This window comes from Eschrichtius robustus, chromosome 11, assembly GCF_028021215.1.
Source record: "Eschrichtius robustus isolate mEscRob2 chromosome 11, mEscRob2.pri, whole genome shotgun sequence".
NCBI classification, from domain to species: domain Eukaryota; kingdom Metazoa; phylum Chordata; class Mammalia; order Artiodactyla; family Eschrichtiidae; genus Eschrichtius; species Eschrichtius robustus.
The window spans coordinates 88,672,894-88,689,404 of NC_090834.1; the positions used below are offsets into that span (position 1 = coordinate 88,672,894).

The window sequence follows — 16,511 nt, forward strand, 5'->3', positions numbered from 1 at the left end:
GCAGCTTGTGCATATGTCAGCCCAGTGGGCGAGGTGCCGGCCTAATCTCGCCCGTCCATGTCCTCCATGCCAGGTAATACGGTGCCGGCAGTGTTCGCCATCCCAGCTGCCAACAGACCCGGCTTCACCGGCTACTTCATCCCGACACCTCCCTCGTCCTACAGGAGCCAGGCCTGGATGTCTTACGCAGGAGAGAATGAGCTCCCAAGCCAGTGGGCTGATTCGGTGAGACCCTCACTGATTCCCTCACAACTTTACCTGCTTGACACCCTTCACGGAGAAAAGGGATGTGAGGCTGAGACTGAGTGTTTCGTTATCTCAGGCCCCCTCCCACCAGCCAGGTGGCTAAAATCAGCTATTAGAGGAGACAGTGCGGGGGAGGGGGTGTGATGTCCTTTGACACAGGAGCCTTCAGTCAGATTCCACCTCTTTCCGGAGGGCATCCTTAATCAAATACAGTTTTATAATAACTACCATTTTTTGAGTATTTTCTATGTGCCAGACACTATATTAGATGTTCTATTTATGTTATCTTATTTAATCTTCACAAGACCTATCATGTAGGTATTATTCCCCTGATGTGTCCAGCAGTCAAACCTGCATCTTTCTGGCTCCAAAGCCTTTACTAAATTTGTTCCTTTCAGCTTTAAAATCCTGTGAAAAGTTTAGATGCAATACCAGAAAATGAAGTATTAGAAACCCAAGACTGAATTACTTTGCATGTAGATCTAAAGCTTTCTGCCTGTCTTCCAGCTGAAGACTGTCTTGTCATGGTCTCCTGGTTTCTTCCTTCATTATACTAGTAGGAGTTTATGGCACAGTGGACCTGGCCCAGCCTGGACCAAAGAGGGGCAGCAACCAGATGAACCTGGACATTCACACCCACACCTGCCTCTGAGCCACCTGTCAAGCGCTGCCAAGTGAAAAACAAAAAACAAGCAAACAAAAATAGCACAGTGGTGGCCTCTAGAATGAGTTGCTCCACTCCCTGTGTGAGATCATCCATCATGGATAAGAAAGGCAGGCTGTTTCCTAGGGCCCCGTGGTGCTGTATGTCATTTTAGGGTTTGGTCTCAGCATTTGAAATACATCCTAGATTTAGGAAACACATTGATGCCTGTGTCATCTTTTCTCTCTGTCCAAACCCCTGGAATCCATACTTTCTACCCCTACAGGTTCAATTCCGCCTCAGCGTTGGTGTCTGTTCTTATTGTAGTGATGCCACATTTAAACAAGATCATCAGGGTAAAACTACCTTACGTATATTAATTTTCCTAATAATCAGAGCTATTCCTTTAATTTCCAAAATATTTAAATATATGCCACCCTGAATTTTTAAATTCTGGAATGAATTACATCCTTCTCCCCTCCTTCTTTAAAAGAAAAACATAATTTGTCTTTAACAAATGATTCAGTGTCATTATTATGGCTCACTGTACTAAAATGACATTTGTCAGATGGGCTCTGACGGTTTGTAGGATTATTGCCCCTATGTCAGACATCTCTAAACTATTATAATTTTTGGAATTATTATAAGGCTTAGTATGTTTTTTCTTTCTCTGACCTTGCTCCCAGCTCACACCTTGCTGTCAATTTCCCCACTTTCAGATATACACTCACCCTTAAATATGCTTTTCCTAATGCTCTGTTATCTGCAAATGAGGCATATCTGAGCTCATTAGAGTTGTTCGTAGAGCTGGAGTAAATAGGCTCTGAGAGAGTAACTGGAGGGGTTCCCTACTGTTCAGTTTACAAATCTTAATGCGGGAGTGTATGGCATCTCTTTTGGTTGTTTGTGGGCCTCTTTTGCTTCCTTTGTCATGCCCAGCTCTTCTAAACAGCTGAAATCACTGGGTGTGAGTTGATCAGTTCAGAGGTTATTCATAATTCCACTTGAGGTCTAAACATAATGTGTACTTTTCAGAAAGTAGTTGATACTTGTGCTTATTAGGCAGTAGACCTGCAGCTTTGTCAGCTCACTCCCTGCGAGCAGGGTGCCCTGGGTGCTTTGCAGGAGTCAGCAAAAGTATTTACAAAACCTTGTCCCTTGCCTTCAAGATACTTACAGATAATACTTAGCCAGGCTTATGGTGACATCCAGATACGTTTGGGTTCATGTTGCCTTAAAGATGAAGGAAAAGGAGCCCAGCAAATCAAAACTTAATCTTTTGGACATGATGACTTGATCACCATGCCACCCCCCATTGTGAGGGAGTGCTAGTTTCCTATTAGTTGTTTTTAAGAGGAAAGTGATTGCTGCAGCCTAAATGGGTCTTTCCTGGAGCCCCATTACCACCCCCCATTGTGAGGGAGTGCTAGTTTCCTATTAGTTGTTTTTAAGAGGAAAGTGATTGCTGCAGCCTAAATGGGTCTTTCCTGGAGCCCCATTACCACCTGCAGTTAAGCAGGGCGGCGTGACCATGCGTGGAGCACAGCAGCCAGGAACCAAGCTGGGAGGTCAGGTGCTTTATTGCATTTGAAATTCAGCACAGGAGGCTCAGAGGGACCAGATGTCAGCTTGAGAAAGATACTCCAGTGGGGAAAATGTTCACCCTCCACATCCATGTGAGAAGAAAAAAGCCCCCACCATCATTTGGATGTCTGACCTTCCTGATCCCAGGTATCCAGATATAAGGAGCTAGCTTGTATAAAATCACCTGGACCTGGCTTGACAAATAGGTTTCATCCTTGGTGCTGGATGGAGAGGGATTGAGAGGGGGTTCCCAGGCTCATCAGGAAAGTGTGCTGTGATCAATAGGTGATGCCTGCCAAAGGCACTGGCTAGGAAAGGAGTGGTGTTTGCCAGCCCTGGATTTTGGCCCGCAAGGTGTGGTGGCTCCCGCCTGCATCTACTGTAAGGGAGGAAGAGTGTGTCATCTCCTCATCTTCCCTGCTTCTGAGTATTACCCTGAGGCCACTCCAGTGGCGTCAGGTGTCCCTGGCCTGTCCCAGCCACAAGCACCAAGTTGCTTAATGCTGCAGAACTGGGAAGTCTCAAGAGCTGGACACTGACCCTCAGCTCCAGCTGAACTTGAAATGCAGGGAAAGGGGACATGGCAGCTTCCTTCACAAACATATGGCACCAGTTGGTCATCCTTCAGTGATTTTCAAATTGTGCCGCTCAGAACCCCCGGTCTGAGACACTCCCTACTGTGTACCATGCACAGTTCTGGGCACTGGTGCACAGTGGTAAACAGGTGAGACACAGTTCTGCCTTCACAGTCGATGCCTGAGACAGGCGATGGTATTGTGAGTGATGACTGTTATGCTAGACAAAGTGCATGGAAGGACCTTACAGGGAGCCCTCAGCTAATATAGGACTGGGGAAGGTCTCCCGGAAGAAAGGAAGCTTGAGCTGAGACCTGACAGGCAAGTCCCGTGTCCTGGCCTTGGCTCTCTGTTAGCCCCCAGTCACCTGTGTGTTGCCAGCTGTGTGGCCCAAGGGCTCAGACAGTCCGGCTCTGATTTTCCTCTAAGATGCAAGTGAAATATATTTGCTACTTTGTCTTCCTTTACCAGGTCTTGTAGGGAAATTAAAGCCCCAAACTTTAGGAAATCCATCCCATCACTTCTTCCCTCACTCGGGTCCTTCCCGACTCTTACCTGGTCCATTGCGGTAGCCTCAGAACTTATCTCCTCTCCACCTCCAGTGGGTCCACCTCCAGAGTGTCCTTCCTAAAATACAGACCTTTCCTCTGCCTGACACCCATTGGTGGCTCCCAGGCCACGCCTTCTCCGGAGGGGTTGTCAGAGCCTCTGGCAGGGACTGGGAGAGGCCTGCTTTCCTACTACGCATTTGCCCATACAAAATTCTGAATCCTCACCCAAGCCCATCCCACTCCATCCTCACCAGCGCCCAAAGAGACATCTCTGTCAAGAATGGAAACACACTCAGTTCCTTAGAAGTGTGCCCTAGAAAACGTTACTCCGTAGCCTGGCGTTCAGCAGCTCTTTGATCTGGCCCTGACTGCCTGTCTTCCTGAGCTCCCCTCATACCCCACATACTCTCTCTGGTCAGACCAGACCGCTGAACCTCCCTGGGTGCACCTTCCTCTGTGTACCTCCAGGCCTCTGCAGTGCTTGTCCCTCTGCCTGGAACGCCCCTCCCACCTTGTCTTCTGAAAAACAGCCTCTTCATCTTCCAGACTCAGCTAAGCTGCTTCTCCCAGAAAGCTGCCTGACTCCTTACATGTGCCCCACTCACGGTAGCACCCCATACCTACATCATCCATGGGCATTTATCTTGCAGTGTTGCAGTTAACGTTATGGGATATAAAGGCCTCTTGTGGATTAGCGTGGAACAGCATCCCCTTTTATGGCGCTGTTTCTGCGGGAAAGTTGATCCTGAATTCCAGATCATTGCCCTGTCCTTATTACTATGTGTCCATATATTAAAGCATAGAGCTGTGTAGCTTCCACTTTTAACGAAGAGAGAAATGTTTTTCAAGAAACCAAGATCATATTCCAGATCCAAGACAGTATAGTGCAGTGACTAACTCCCAGCCTGGAGATGCATCTCTCAGTGGCTTGTTAGCTGTGGCACCTTCGATTGCGGCACTGTTGGCTTCAGTTTCCTCTTCTGTAAAATAAGGGTAACAAGACCTACCTCCTAGGTTGTTGTTTTCAGAATTAAATGAGACCACGATTGGAAAGCCCTTAGCACAGGGCTCATTCGGTGTTAGCTGTTATCATCAGTGATAAATCCCTGAGTCCTTTTTTTAAAAAAAATATATAATTAAAGTCTATTTAATTTTTTTTAACATCTTTATTGGAGTATAATTGCTTAACAATGTTGTGTTAGTTTCTGCTGTATAACAAAGTGAATCAGCTATACGGATGTATATATATATCCTCATATCCCCATATACCCTCCCTGTTGCATCTCCCTCCCACCCTCCCGATCTCACCCCTCTAGGTAGTCACAAAGCACTGAGCTGATCTCCCTGTGCTATGCAGCTGCTTCCCGCTAGCTATCTGTTTTACATTTGGTAGTGTACATGTGTCAGTGCTACACTCTTACTTCGTCCCAGCTTACCCTTCCCCCTCCCTGTGTCCTCAAGTCTGTTCTCTATGTCTGCATCTTTATTCCTGCCCTGCCACTAGGTTCATGAGGACTGTTTTTTTTACATTCCATATATATGCGTTAGCATACAGTATTTGTTTTTCTCTTTCTCACTTACTTCACTCTGTATGACAGACTCTAGGTCCATCCACCTCACTACAAATAACTCAATTTCGTTTCTTTTTATGACTGAGTAATATTCCATTGTATATATGTGCCACACCTTCTTTATCCATTCATCTGTCGATGGACACTTAGGTTGCTGCCATGTCCTGGCTATTACAAATAGAGCTGCAATGAACATTGTGGTACACGACTCTTTTTGAATTATGGTTTTCTCAGGGTATATACCCAGTAGTGGGATTGCTGGGTCATATGGTAGTTCTATTTTTAGTTTTTTAAGGAACCGCCATACTGTTCTCTGTAGTGGCTGTATCAATTTCCATTCCCACCAACAGTTCAAGAGGGTTCTCTTTTCTCCACACCCTCTCCAGCATTTACTGTTTGTAGATTTTTTGATGATGCAATCTGACCGGTGTGAGGTGATACCTCATTGTGGTTTTGATTTGCATGTCTCTAATGATTAGGGATGTTGAGCATCCTTTCATGTGTTTGTTGGCAATCTGTACGTCTTCTTTGGAAAAATGTCTATTTAGGTCTTCTGCCCATTTTTGGATTGGGTTTTTTGTTTTTTTGATATTGAGCTGCATGAGCTGCTTGTATATTTTGGAGATTAATCCTTTGTCAGTTGCTTCGTTTGCAAATATTTTCTCCCATTCTGAAGGTTGTCTTTTCGTCTTGTTTATGGTTTCCTTTGCTGTGCAAAAGCTTTGAAGTTTTATTACGTCCCATTTGTTTATTTTTGTTTTTATTCCCATTTCTCTAGGAGGTGAGTCAAAAAGGATCTTGCTGTGATTTATGTCACGGAGTGTTCTGCCTATGTTTTCCCTCTGAGAGTTTTATAGTGTCTGGCCTTACATTTAGGTCTTTAATCCATTTTGAGTTTATTTTTGTGTATGGTGTTAGGGAGTGTTCTAATTTCATTCTTTTACATCTAGCTGTCCAGTTTTCCCAGCACCACTTATTGAAGAGGCTGTCTTTTCTCCATTGTATATTCTTGACTCCTTTATCAAAAATAAGGTGACCATAGGTGCGTGGGTATATCTCTGGGCTTTCTATCCTGTTCCATTGATGTATATTTCTGTTTTTGTGCCAGTACCATACTGTCTTGATTACTGTAGCTTTGTAGTATAGTCTGAAGTCAGGGAGCCTGATTCCTCTAGCTCCGATTTTCTTTCTCAAGATTGCTTTGGCTATTTTGGGGTCTTTTGTGTATCCATACAAATTGTGAAGTTTTTTATTCTAGTTCTGTGAAAAATGCCCTTGGTGGTTTGATGGGGATTGCACTGAATCTGTAGATTGCTTTGGGTAGTAGAGTCATTTTCACAATGTTGATTCTTCCAGTCAAAGAACATGATATATCTCTCCATCTGTTGGTATCATCTTTAATTTCTTTCCTCAGTGTCTTATAGTTTTCTGCATACAGGTCTTTTGTCTCCCTAGGTAGGTTTATTCCTAGGTATTTTATTCTTTTTGTTGCAGTGGTAAATGGGAGTGTTTCCTTAATTTCTCTTTCAGATTTTTCATCATTAGTGTATAGGAATGCAAGAGATTTCTGTGCATTAATTTTGTGTCCTGCAACTTTACCAAATTCATTGATTAGCTCTAGTAGTTTTCTGGTGGCATTTTTAGGATTCTCTATGTATAGTATCATGTCATCTGCAGACAGTGACAGTTTTACTTCTTCTTTTCCAATTTGTATTCCTTTTATTTCTTTTTCTTCTTTGATTGCTGTGGCTAAAACTTCCAAAACCATGTTGAATAATAGTGGTGAGAGTGGGCAACCTTGTCTTGTTCCTGATCTTAGTGGAAATGGTTTCAGTTTTTCACCATTGAGAATGATGTTGGCTGTGGGTTTGTCATATATAGCCTTTATTATGTTGAGGTAACTTCCTTCTGTGCCTACTTTCTGGAGGGTTTTTATCATAAATGGGTGTTGAATTTTGTTGAAATCTTTTTCTTTGATGATCATATGGTTTTTCTCCTTCAATTTGTTAATATGGTGTATCACATTGATTGATTTGCGTATATTGAAGAATCCTTGCATTCCTGGGATAAACCTTGATCATGTCCTTGATTATGTCCTTTTAATGTGCTGTTGGATTCTGTTTGCTAGTATTTTGTTTAGGAGTTTTTGCATCTATGTTCATCAGTGATTTTGGCCTGTAGTTTTCTTTTTTCTGACATCTTCATCTGGTTTTGGTATCAGGGTGATGGTGGCCTCGTAGAATGAGTTTGGGAGTGTTCCTCCTTCTGCTATATTTTGGAAGAGTTTGAGAAGGATAGGTGTTAGCTCTTCTCTAAATGTTTGATAGAATTCATCTATGAAGCCATCTGGTTCTGGGCTTTTGTTTGTTAGAAGATTTTTAATCACACTTTCAATTTCAGTGCTTATGATTGGTCTGTTCATATTTTCTGTTTCTTCCTGGTTCATTCTCAGAAGGTTGTACTTTTCTAAGAATTTGTCCATTTCTTCCAGGTTGTCCATTATATTGGCATAGAGTTGCTTGTAGTTATCTCTCATGGTCCTTTGTATTTCTGCAGTGTCAGTTGTTACTTCTCTTTTTTCATTTGTAATACTGTTTAGCCTTCTCTCTTTTTTTCTTGATGAGTCTGGCTAATGGTTTATCAATTTTGTTTATCTTCTCAAAGAACCAGCTTTTAATTTTACTGATCTTTGCTATGGTTTCCTTTATTTCTTTTTCATTTATTTCTGATCTGATCTTTATGACTTCTTTCCTTCTGCTAACTTTGGGGGTTTTTTTGTTCTTCTTTCTCTAATTGCTTTAGGTGTAAGGTTAGGTTGTTTATTTGAGATTTTTCTTGTTTCTTGAGGTAGGATTGTGTTCCTATAAATTTCGCTCTCCGAACTGCTTTTGCTGCATCCCATAGGTTTTGGGTCATCGTGTTTTCATTGTCATTTGTTTCTAGGTAGTTTTTGATTTCCTCTTTGATTTCTTCAGTGATCTCTTGGTTATTTAGTAGCATATTGTTTAACCTCCATGTGTTTGTATTTTTTACAGTTTTTTTCCTGTAATTGATATCTAGTCTCATAATGTTGTGGTTGGAAAAGATACTTGATACAATTTCAATTTACTTAAATTTACCAAAGCTTGATTTGTGACCCAAGATATGATCTGTCCTGGAGAATGTTCCATGAGCACTTGAGAATAAAGTGTATTCTGTTGTTTTTGAATGGAATGTCCTATAAATATCAATTAAGTCCACCCTGTTTAATGTGTCATTTAAAGCTTATGTTTCCTTATTTACTTTTTGGATGATCTGTCCATTGGTGAAAGTGGGGTGTTAAAGTCCCCTTCTATTATTGTGTTACTGTCAGTTTCCCCTTTTATGGCTGTTAGCATTTGCCTTATGTATTGAGGTGCTCCTATGTTGGGTGCATAAATATTTGCAATTGTTATATCTTCTTCTTGGATTGGTCCCTTGATCATTATATAGTGTCCTTCTTTGTCTCTTGTAATAGTCTTTATTTTAAAGTCTATTTTGTCTGATATGAGAATTGCTACTCCAGCTTTCTTTTGATTTCCATTTGCATGGAATATCTTTTTCCATCCCCTCACTTTCAGTCTGTTTGTGTCCCTAGGTCTGAAGTGGGTCTCTTGTAGACAGCATATATACAGGTCTTGTTTTTGTATCCATTCAGCCAGTCTGTGTCTTTTGGTTGGAGCATTTAATCCATTTACATTTAAGGTAGTTATCGATATGTATGTTCCTATTACCATTTTCTGAATTAATTTGGGTTTGTTATTGTAGGTCTTTTCCTTCTCTTGTGTTTCCTGCCTAGAAAAGTTCCTTTAGCATCTGTTGTAAAGCTGTTTTGGTGGTGCTGAATTCTCTTAGCTTTTGCTTGTCTGTAAAACTTGTAATTTCTCCGTCGAATCTGAATGAGATCCTTGCTGGGTAGACTAATCTTGGTTGTACGTTTTTCCCTTTCATCACTTTAAATATGTCCTGCCACTCCCTTCTGGCTTGCAGAGTTTCTGCTGAAAGATCAGCTGTTAACATTATGGGGATTCCCTTGTATGTTATTTGTTGTTTTTCCCTTGCTGCTTTTTTTTTTTTAATAAATGTATTTATTTATTTATTTTTAGTTGTGTTGAGTCTTCGTTTCTGTGCGAGGGCTTTCTCTAGTTGCGACGAGCGGGGGCCACTCTTCATTGCGGTGCGCGGGCCTCTCACTATCGCGGCCTCTCTTGTTGCGGAGCACAGGCTCCAGACGCGCAGGCTCAGTAGTTGTGGCTCACGGGCCCAGTTGCTCCGCGGCATGTGGGATCTTCCCAGACCAGGGCTCAAACCCGTGTCCCCTGCATTGGCAGGCAGATTCTCAGCCACTGCTCCACCAGGGAAGCCCCCTTGCTGCTTTTAGTATTTTTTCTTTGTATTTAATTTTTGATAGTTTGACTAATATGTGTCTTGGCGTGTTTCTCCTTGGATTTATCCTGTATGGGACTCTCTGTGTTTCCTGGACTTGATTGACTATTTCCTTTTTCATATTAGGGAAGTTTTCAACTATACTCTCTTCAAATATTTCTCAGTCCCTTTCTTTTTCTCTTCTTCTTCTGGGACCCCTATAATTCGAATGTTGGTGCGTTTAATGTTTTCCCAGAGGTCTCTGAGACTGTCCTCAATTCTTGTCATTCTTTTTTCTTTATTCTGCTCTGTGGTAGTTATTTCCACTATTTTATCTTCCAGGTCACTTGTCTGTTCTTCTACCTCAGTTATTCTGCTATTGATTCTTTCTAGAGAGTTTTTAATTTCATTTATTGTGTTGTTCATCATTGTTTGTTTGCTCTTTAGTTCTTCTAGGTCCTTGTTAAACGTTTCTTGTATTTTCTCCATTCTATTTCCAAGATTTTGGATCATCTTTACTATCATTACTCTGAATTCTTTTTCAGGTAGACTGCCCATTTCTTCTTCATTTGTTTGGTCTGGTGGGTTTTTACCTTGCTCCTTCATCCACTACATATTTCTCTGTCTTCTCATTTTGTTTAACTTACTGTGTTTGGGGTCTCCTTTTCGCAGGCTGCAGGTTCTTACTTCCCATTGTTTTTGGTGTCTGCCCCCAGTGGGTGAGGTTGGTTCAGTGGCTTGTGTAGGCTTCCTGGTGGAGGGACTGGTGCCAGTGTTCTGGTGGGTGAGGCTGTATCTTGTCCCTCTCGTGGGCATGGCCATGTACGGTGGTGTTTTTTGGGGTGTCTGTGAACTTAGTATGACTTTAGCCAGCCTCTCTGTTAATGGGTGGTGTTGTGTTCCTGTCTTGCTAGTTGTTTGGCATCGGGTGTCCAGCACTGGAGCTTGCTGGCCGTTGGGTGGAGCTGGGTCTTAGTGTTGAGATGGAGATCTCTAGGAGAGCTCTCGCCGATTGATATTATGTGGGGCTGGGAGGTCTCTGGTGGTCCAATGTCCTGGACTCGACTCTCCCACCTCAGAGGCTCAGGCCTGACACCCGGCCAGAGCACCAAGACCCTGCCAGCCTCATGGCTCGGAAGAAAAGGAAGGAAAAAAAGGGAAAAAAAACCCAAACAAACAACAGATAGAACCCCAAACCAAATGGTAAAAGCAAAACTAAACAGACAAAATCACACAAAGAAGCATGAAAAGAAAACAAACAACAACAACAAAATGGAAACAGTCAGAACCCTAGGACAAATGGTAAAAGCAAACCTAAAGAGACAAAATCACACAAAGAAACATACATATACACACTCACAAAAAGAGAAAAAAAGGAAAAAAAAATTTTTTTAATTTAAAAAATAATAAAATTTTAAAAAAGAGAGCAACCAAACCAGTAAAAAATCCACCAGTGATAACAAGCACTAAAAACTAAACTAAGATAAACATAAAAATCAGAAACAAGTCAGATGCAGAAAGCAAACCCCAAGTCTACAGTTGCTCCCAAAGTCCACTGCCTCAATTTGGGGAACATTCGTTGTCTATTCAGGTATTCCACAGATACAGGGTTCATCAAGTTGATTGTGGGGATTTAATCCGCTGCTCCTGAGGCTGTACGGAGAACTTTCCCTTTCTCTTCTTTGTTCGCACAGCTCCCAGGGTTCAGCTTTGGTTTTGGCCCCACCCCTGAATGTAGGCCACCCTCAGGCGTCTGCTCCTGCCCAGACAGGAGCGGTTAAAGCAGCGGCTGATTAGAGCTCTCTTGCTCACTCAGGCTGGGGAGAGGAAGGGGTACAGTAGTCATAATTGTAATTCGGGGCAAGCCTGCAGTGGCAGAGGCCAACATGACATTGCAATAGCCTGAGGTGCGCCATGTGTTCTCCTGGGGAAGTTGTCCCTGGATCTCAGGACCCTGGCAGTGGTGGGCTGCACAGGCTCCTGGGGGGGTGTGGGTAGTGACCTGTGCTTGCACACAGGATTCTTGGTGGCAGCGGTGGCAGCATTAGCATTTCATGCCTGTCTCTGGGGTCTGAGCTGATAGCCGCGGCTCGCACCTGTCTCTGGACCTTGCTTAGGTGGTTCTCTGAATCCCCTCTCCTCGCGCACCACGAAACAATGGTCTCTTGCCTTTTCGGCAGGTCCAGACTTTTCCCCTGACTCCCTCCCGGCTATCTGTGGTGCACTAGCCCCCTTCAGGCTGTGTTCACACAGCCAACCCCAGTCCTCTCCCTGGGGTTTGACCTCTGAAGCCCAAGCCTCAGCTCCCAGCCCCTGCCCACCCTGGCGGGTGAGCAGACAAGCCTCTCGGGCTGGTGAGTGCTGGTCGGCACCGATCCTCTGTGCCAGAATCTCTCCACTTTGCCCTCCGCACCCCTGTTGCTGCGCTTTCTTCTGTGGCTCCGAACTTTCCCTCCCGCCCACCCCCCATCTCCGCCAGTGAAGGGGCTTCCTAGTGTGTGGAAACTTCCTCTTTCGCAGCTCCCTCCCAGAGGTGCAGGTCCCATCCCTATTCTTTTGTCTCTGTTTTTCCTTTTTTCTTTTACCCTACCCAAGTACGTGGGGAGTTTCTTGCCTTTTGGGAAGTCTGAGGTTTTCTGCCAGCGTTCAGTAGGTGTTCTGTAGGAGTTGTTCCACATGTAGATGTATTTCTGATGTACTTGTGGGGCGGAAGGTGATCTCCACGTCTTTCGGCTCCTCCATCTTGAAGGTCTCTCCCGCAAGTCCTTTGACATCCATAAAGAACAACACTTCTTTTGGCTAGATGGTGCTGATATCAAAAAGGTAGCCAGGTAGATTCAAATGTAGATTCAGGTATGTGCCCACTGTTTGCATACTGTTTAAAACACGTATTTAATTCATCCAACCAGCAGATCCCGTGAGTCCAAATCACCTATTTTCCAAACAGACTCCAGATTTTGTATCTGCACAATGGTGCATTGCCTTCATTTTCTTTTAAATCTCTTTCCTTGTCCTCAGTCCCCACCCGCTTTGGCTTCGAGTGTGTCCTATGACTTGAGCTGCTTCCTGACCCCAGGTCCTTGTCTTCTCTCCCAATGTGCTTTGTAGGTCCCCCTCCCGGGGTACATCGAGGCTTACCCCCGGTCCCGGTATCAGCAGAACTCGCCCTCCAGGCTCCCTCGCCAGTACAGCCAGCCAGCCGGGCTGCACCCCAGCTTGGAGCAGGCCCCGGTGCCCTCCGCAGCAGCCTCACAGCAGAGCCTGGCGGAGAACGACCCGTCCGACACGCCCCTGACCAACATCTCCACAGCGGCCCTGGTGAAGGCCATCCGGGAAGAGGTGGCCAAACTGGCCAAGAAGCAGACGGACATGTTTGAGTTCCAGGTCTAATGCCTTCGCCCACTTCCAGACTCTGAGGAAACAGTCTCTGGGTTTCTCCAGCCTGGCTTGATGGGTCTGGAGGCACAGACGATGTGGGAGTCTTTCTCACCCTCAGTTTCTAAAAAGGTGAACAGTGGGGCTTCTGGGGAACAGGAAACTCTTGAACAACTGGATGCTTGGCTTATTCAACTGATTGTATGTCAACAAGTCCCCATGTGGGACCATATGTTTGATACTCTGTTACATTAACTGTTTGAACTGTGGGTGTATTTCCCTACGGAGCCTTAGTCACGAGAGATGCTCGCTAATCTGCAGATTCCTGTCCAATGCCATATTTTAATAAATCACCAGAATGGGGAGAGCATAGCTCTATCTTCGGTGACCTCTGCATGTTAACTCTATTTCTGTGTTAAAGGCAATGCAGGCGTGTGATGAAGTCCCAGACTGTACTCTCTCTCATTCAACCATGACTGTAATCGTTGCAATCACCTCCCGTCTCCAAGGGAGACACTGACTCCAGCCAAGAAAGCTGAGTCCTTTTCTTTTAAAGGTTCATATTCAAAGTCAAATAAATTGGATGAAAATAAGTACTGTCAATGACTGCACCTATGAATAGTCCTGACTCTTTTCCCTCCGCAATTAATTCAACCAAGGCCAAGAAAGAGAGAAGATGAGAGGGAATGGTGGATTTGTGTTGACAGGTTTTTGAAAAGGTGTTGTCATTTTGGAAATAGAGTATTCTGCAAGTTGGGCTCTGGCTGGAAGAAAATCGGTGCTAAGAGCTTTTAAGGTCCTACAAAAGAAAAACAGGTTTTCTTTGCCCTGCAATGAAGGTGGCCTGAGAACGAAGCCTCTCTCTTTTGGGGGACGATAGATACATCGACTTTTACAAGGAAACCTCTGTCTCTTCAGCAATGATGTCCAGCATGTGCTGCCCAGTGATACAAAAGGAAATAGTCATTGATGCCTGTTAGAAGCAGGAACAGTGGACCCAGTCTCCCCAGGCTGCAGCCTCTGTTTATAGAAGCTTCTGAACGCAGAAAATCTGTTGATTTACATTTAAATGTAAATAACCTTTTTAAAGGTGTATGGAGTTAGCCAGTCCCCTCCCGCACTCCTTCCCATAGTTAGTTAATAGACATAGGAGGACATTTGCCAAAATGGCAGGCTTCTGACCTCATGACCATGATGTTGCAAATCAGCCTCCCTGGCATGGCAGGTGAGCCTCCAGAGCTCTGGGTGGACAGTGCCTCACAGCTGCTCACTGTCAGTGCAAAAGCAAAACAGCTACTGACTTCAGGTAGCCCAGGGGAGGGGACACCCTGGTCCCCTCACCAACTTTGGGAGCTATGCTCAATGTCGGGGGCTTACTCGGTGTCTGTTGGAGAGTGAGGTCCTGTCCTGCCTTCTCACCCATGATCCATCTAGCTTCAGCTTGTATCCATCCCCTCTGAGTCCATCTTTCCATTCTCCTCATGAGTTTCTTTGGTCTTTATTGAGAGAAGAAGGTGGAAATTTTAAAATTGAGAGAAGAGTAGGAGTGGAATTGATTAGAGTGGGAGAGTCAAACTGTCAAAGCACAGACTTTTCAAAGAAGCTGTTTTTATTTCCCAATGGCAAATTGCCCTTTCTGGAATGTTCTGGAGATGATGTGTCATGGAATCCCCAAACGAGTCTCTTGTTCTGATGATATTAGGTAGTGTCCTTTTGGTATGCTGGTTAATCTTTCATAGTGTTAGTTTTTTGTTACTTAAAAAAAATCAGCTATAAATAAAATGTATTTTTGTAATTTCCATGTGTATATATGGTATATTTCTACCAATGGCCGCTTGTTGTAGTCCAAAACCTAAATCAGTTTGCAAAACACTGTGGACAGTGCAAGATTTTACTGACAGATTAACACAATGCCTAAGTCTATCCAAATAGGTATTCTGTGCACTTGAATGAACAAAGAGCCAAAGAAACTCAGCCTTTTCATGCAAATGGTATGAGTCTGATAAAGTCAGCTACATTGTCCCGCCTTATCAATGATATGAATATTTCATCAGTGCAATGATATCAACCCGGTACTTTGTCTACTTGGTAAATGCCTGGAAATACTGTATGTGAAAATGAAGTTCCAACACCTTAGTGTAATTTAAGTATAGGCACATGCTTTCAAGACAGTGTCTGTGTTTTGGATGTACCAGTGACTCGCAGAAGAGGAGCCCACAGTGTGCGGTGGTCTGGCTCCAGCTGGCTAAAAGGATGCAGAAAAATCATGGTGAGCTGTGTAGAACCCCGTGAAATACTGAGTCAGTCAATGGAGATGGCTAAAAATACAGCATGATAAATCAGACACACTTTTAAATGAGATACCGCAGGTTTAAGAGCAGTATATGGGAGGAAAACCTTAAGTTGAGAAGAAATCAAATCTGTTTGTGTTGTCCCACCAATGCGAGATGGCCGCCATTGTTTGATATTCTGTGACTAAGATGTGGTCCCTTTTCTGAAGAGTCTCCTGACCTCATGGAAGTTATGGATACCTGGACAGCTGACTCTGAGAAAAGGCAGGTGGTCAAAAGTGCCCTGTGGAAGTCAACACAGAGTTCCATGCAAACCCAGAGGCTCTGTGTTCCTCATGACCCTCCAGACAGTTGAAGAAGCCACAGAAGACATTGGTGACCTCAGAGAAGGAAGCTAAAGTCCGAAGGAGTGGAGTGACCTGCCCGAGGCCTCCAGCCCAAGCCCACTGACTCATGATCGGGCTTGCTTTCCATTTCACCATGCTGCCTGCACGCTTGCCTGCGACACGTTTCTTGAACTGTGCTAGGAAGTTCAAAAAGTAGACAAGGGTCATATGAGGGACTATCTACATTCTTGTGAAGAAAAAAGATAATTGAATATGTAAAGAACTTCAGATAAAGTGTATGAGGACAATGCATTTGTGGCATAATAAACTTTTTTTGGAACTAGTTTCAACGTGAGTTTTCTGCATTCATGAAAAGAAGGCATTTTGGCTTTTTCCAGAGAGCACCATCAAGGAAATGGTGTTCTCTACTGCTGTTCAAGACTTCAGGGGTGTGTTCTTCTCTCAGCGCCATGGGTCCAAACAGGCAGGTGGGGAGGCCACAGCAGCTTGTCACTGAGAGGTAGCCGATTCTGCACTTTGCACTAGGGGAGGCTATCCCGTGGTACAGGAACGTAAGTCTATTGCGTGCCCTGGTACCTACCAGCCGAGATGAATTGGTACCTGCGGAATAGGAACTTGCCTCTTTCAGGGTGTGCTATGGACTGAATGTGTCCTCCGCAATTTCTATGCTGAAATCCTAACCCCCAATGTGATGGTATTAGGAGGTGGGGCCTTGGGAGGTGCTTAGCTAGTGAGGGGAGCCCTCGTGAATGGGATCAATGCCCTTATAAAAGGGACCCCAGAAAGCTCTCTTGCCCTCTTTCCTGCCACATGAGGATAAAATAAGGAGTCGATAGTCTGCAACCCAGAAGAGGGTTCTCACTAGGACCTGACCATGCTGGCACCCTGATCTCGGACTTCCATCCTCCAGAACTGTGAGAAATAAATGTCTGTTGTTTGTAAGCC

At 44.1% G+C, this 16,511-nt stretch overlaps 1 protein-coding gene across 1 annotated transcript in view; it reads left to right on the top strand.

Annotated features, from left to right (window-relative positions):
* KIAA1549L (KIAA1549 like) overlaps positions 1 to 12,943 on the top strand; it is a 283,714-nt gene extending 270,771 nt beyond the window's left edge. The window contains exons 20-21 of the mRNA XM_068556114.1: positions 74 to 225; positions 12,662 to 12,943. Of these exons, the coding sequence (XP_068412215.1) occupies positions 74 to 225; positions 12,662 to 12,943 (434 nt within the window). The remainder of the gene's footprint in view (positions 1 to 73; positions 226 to 12,661) is intronic.
* Positions 12,944 to 16,511: the final 3,568 nt, after the last annotated feature.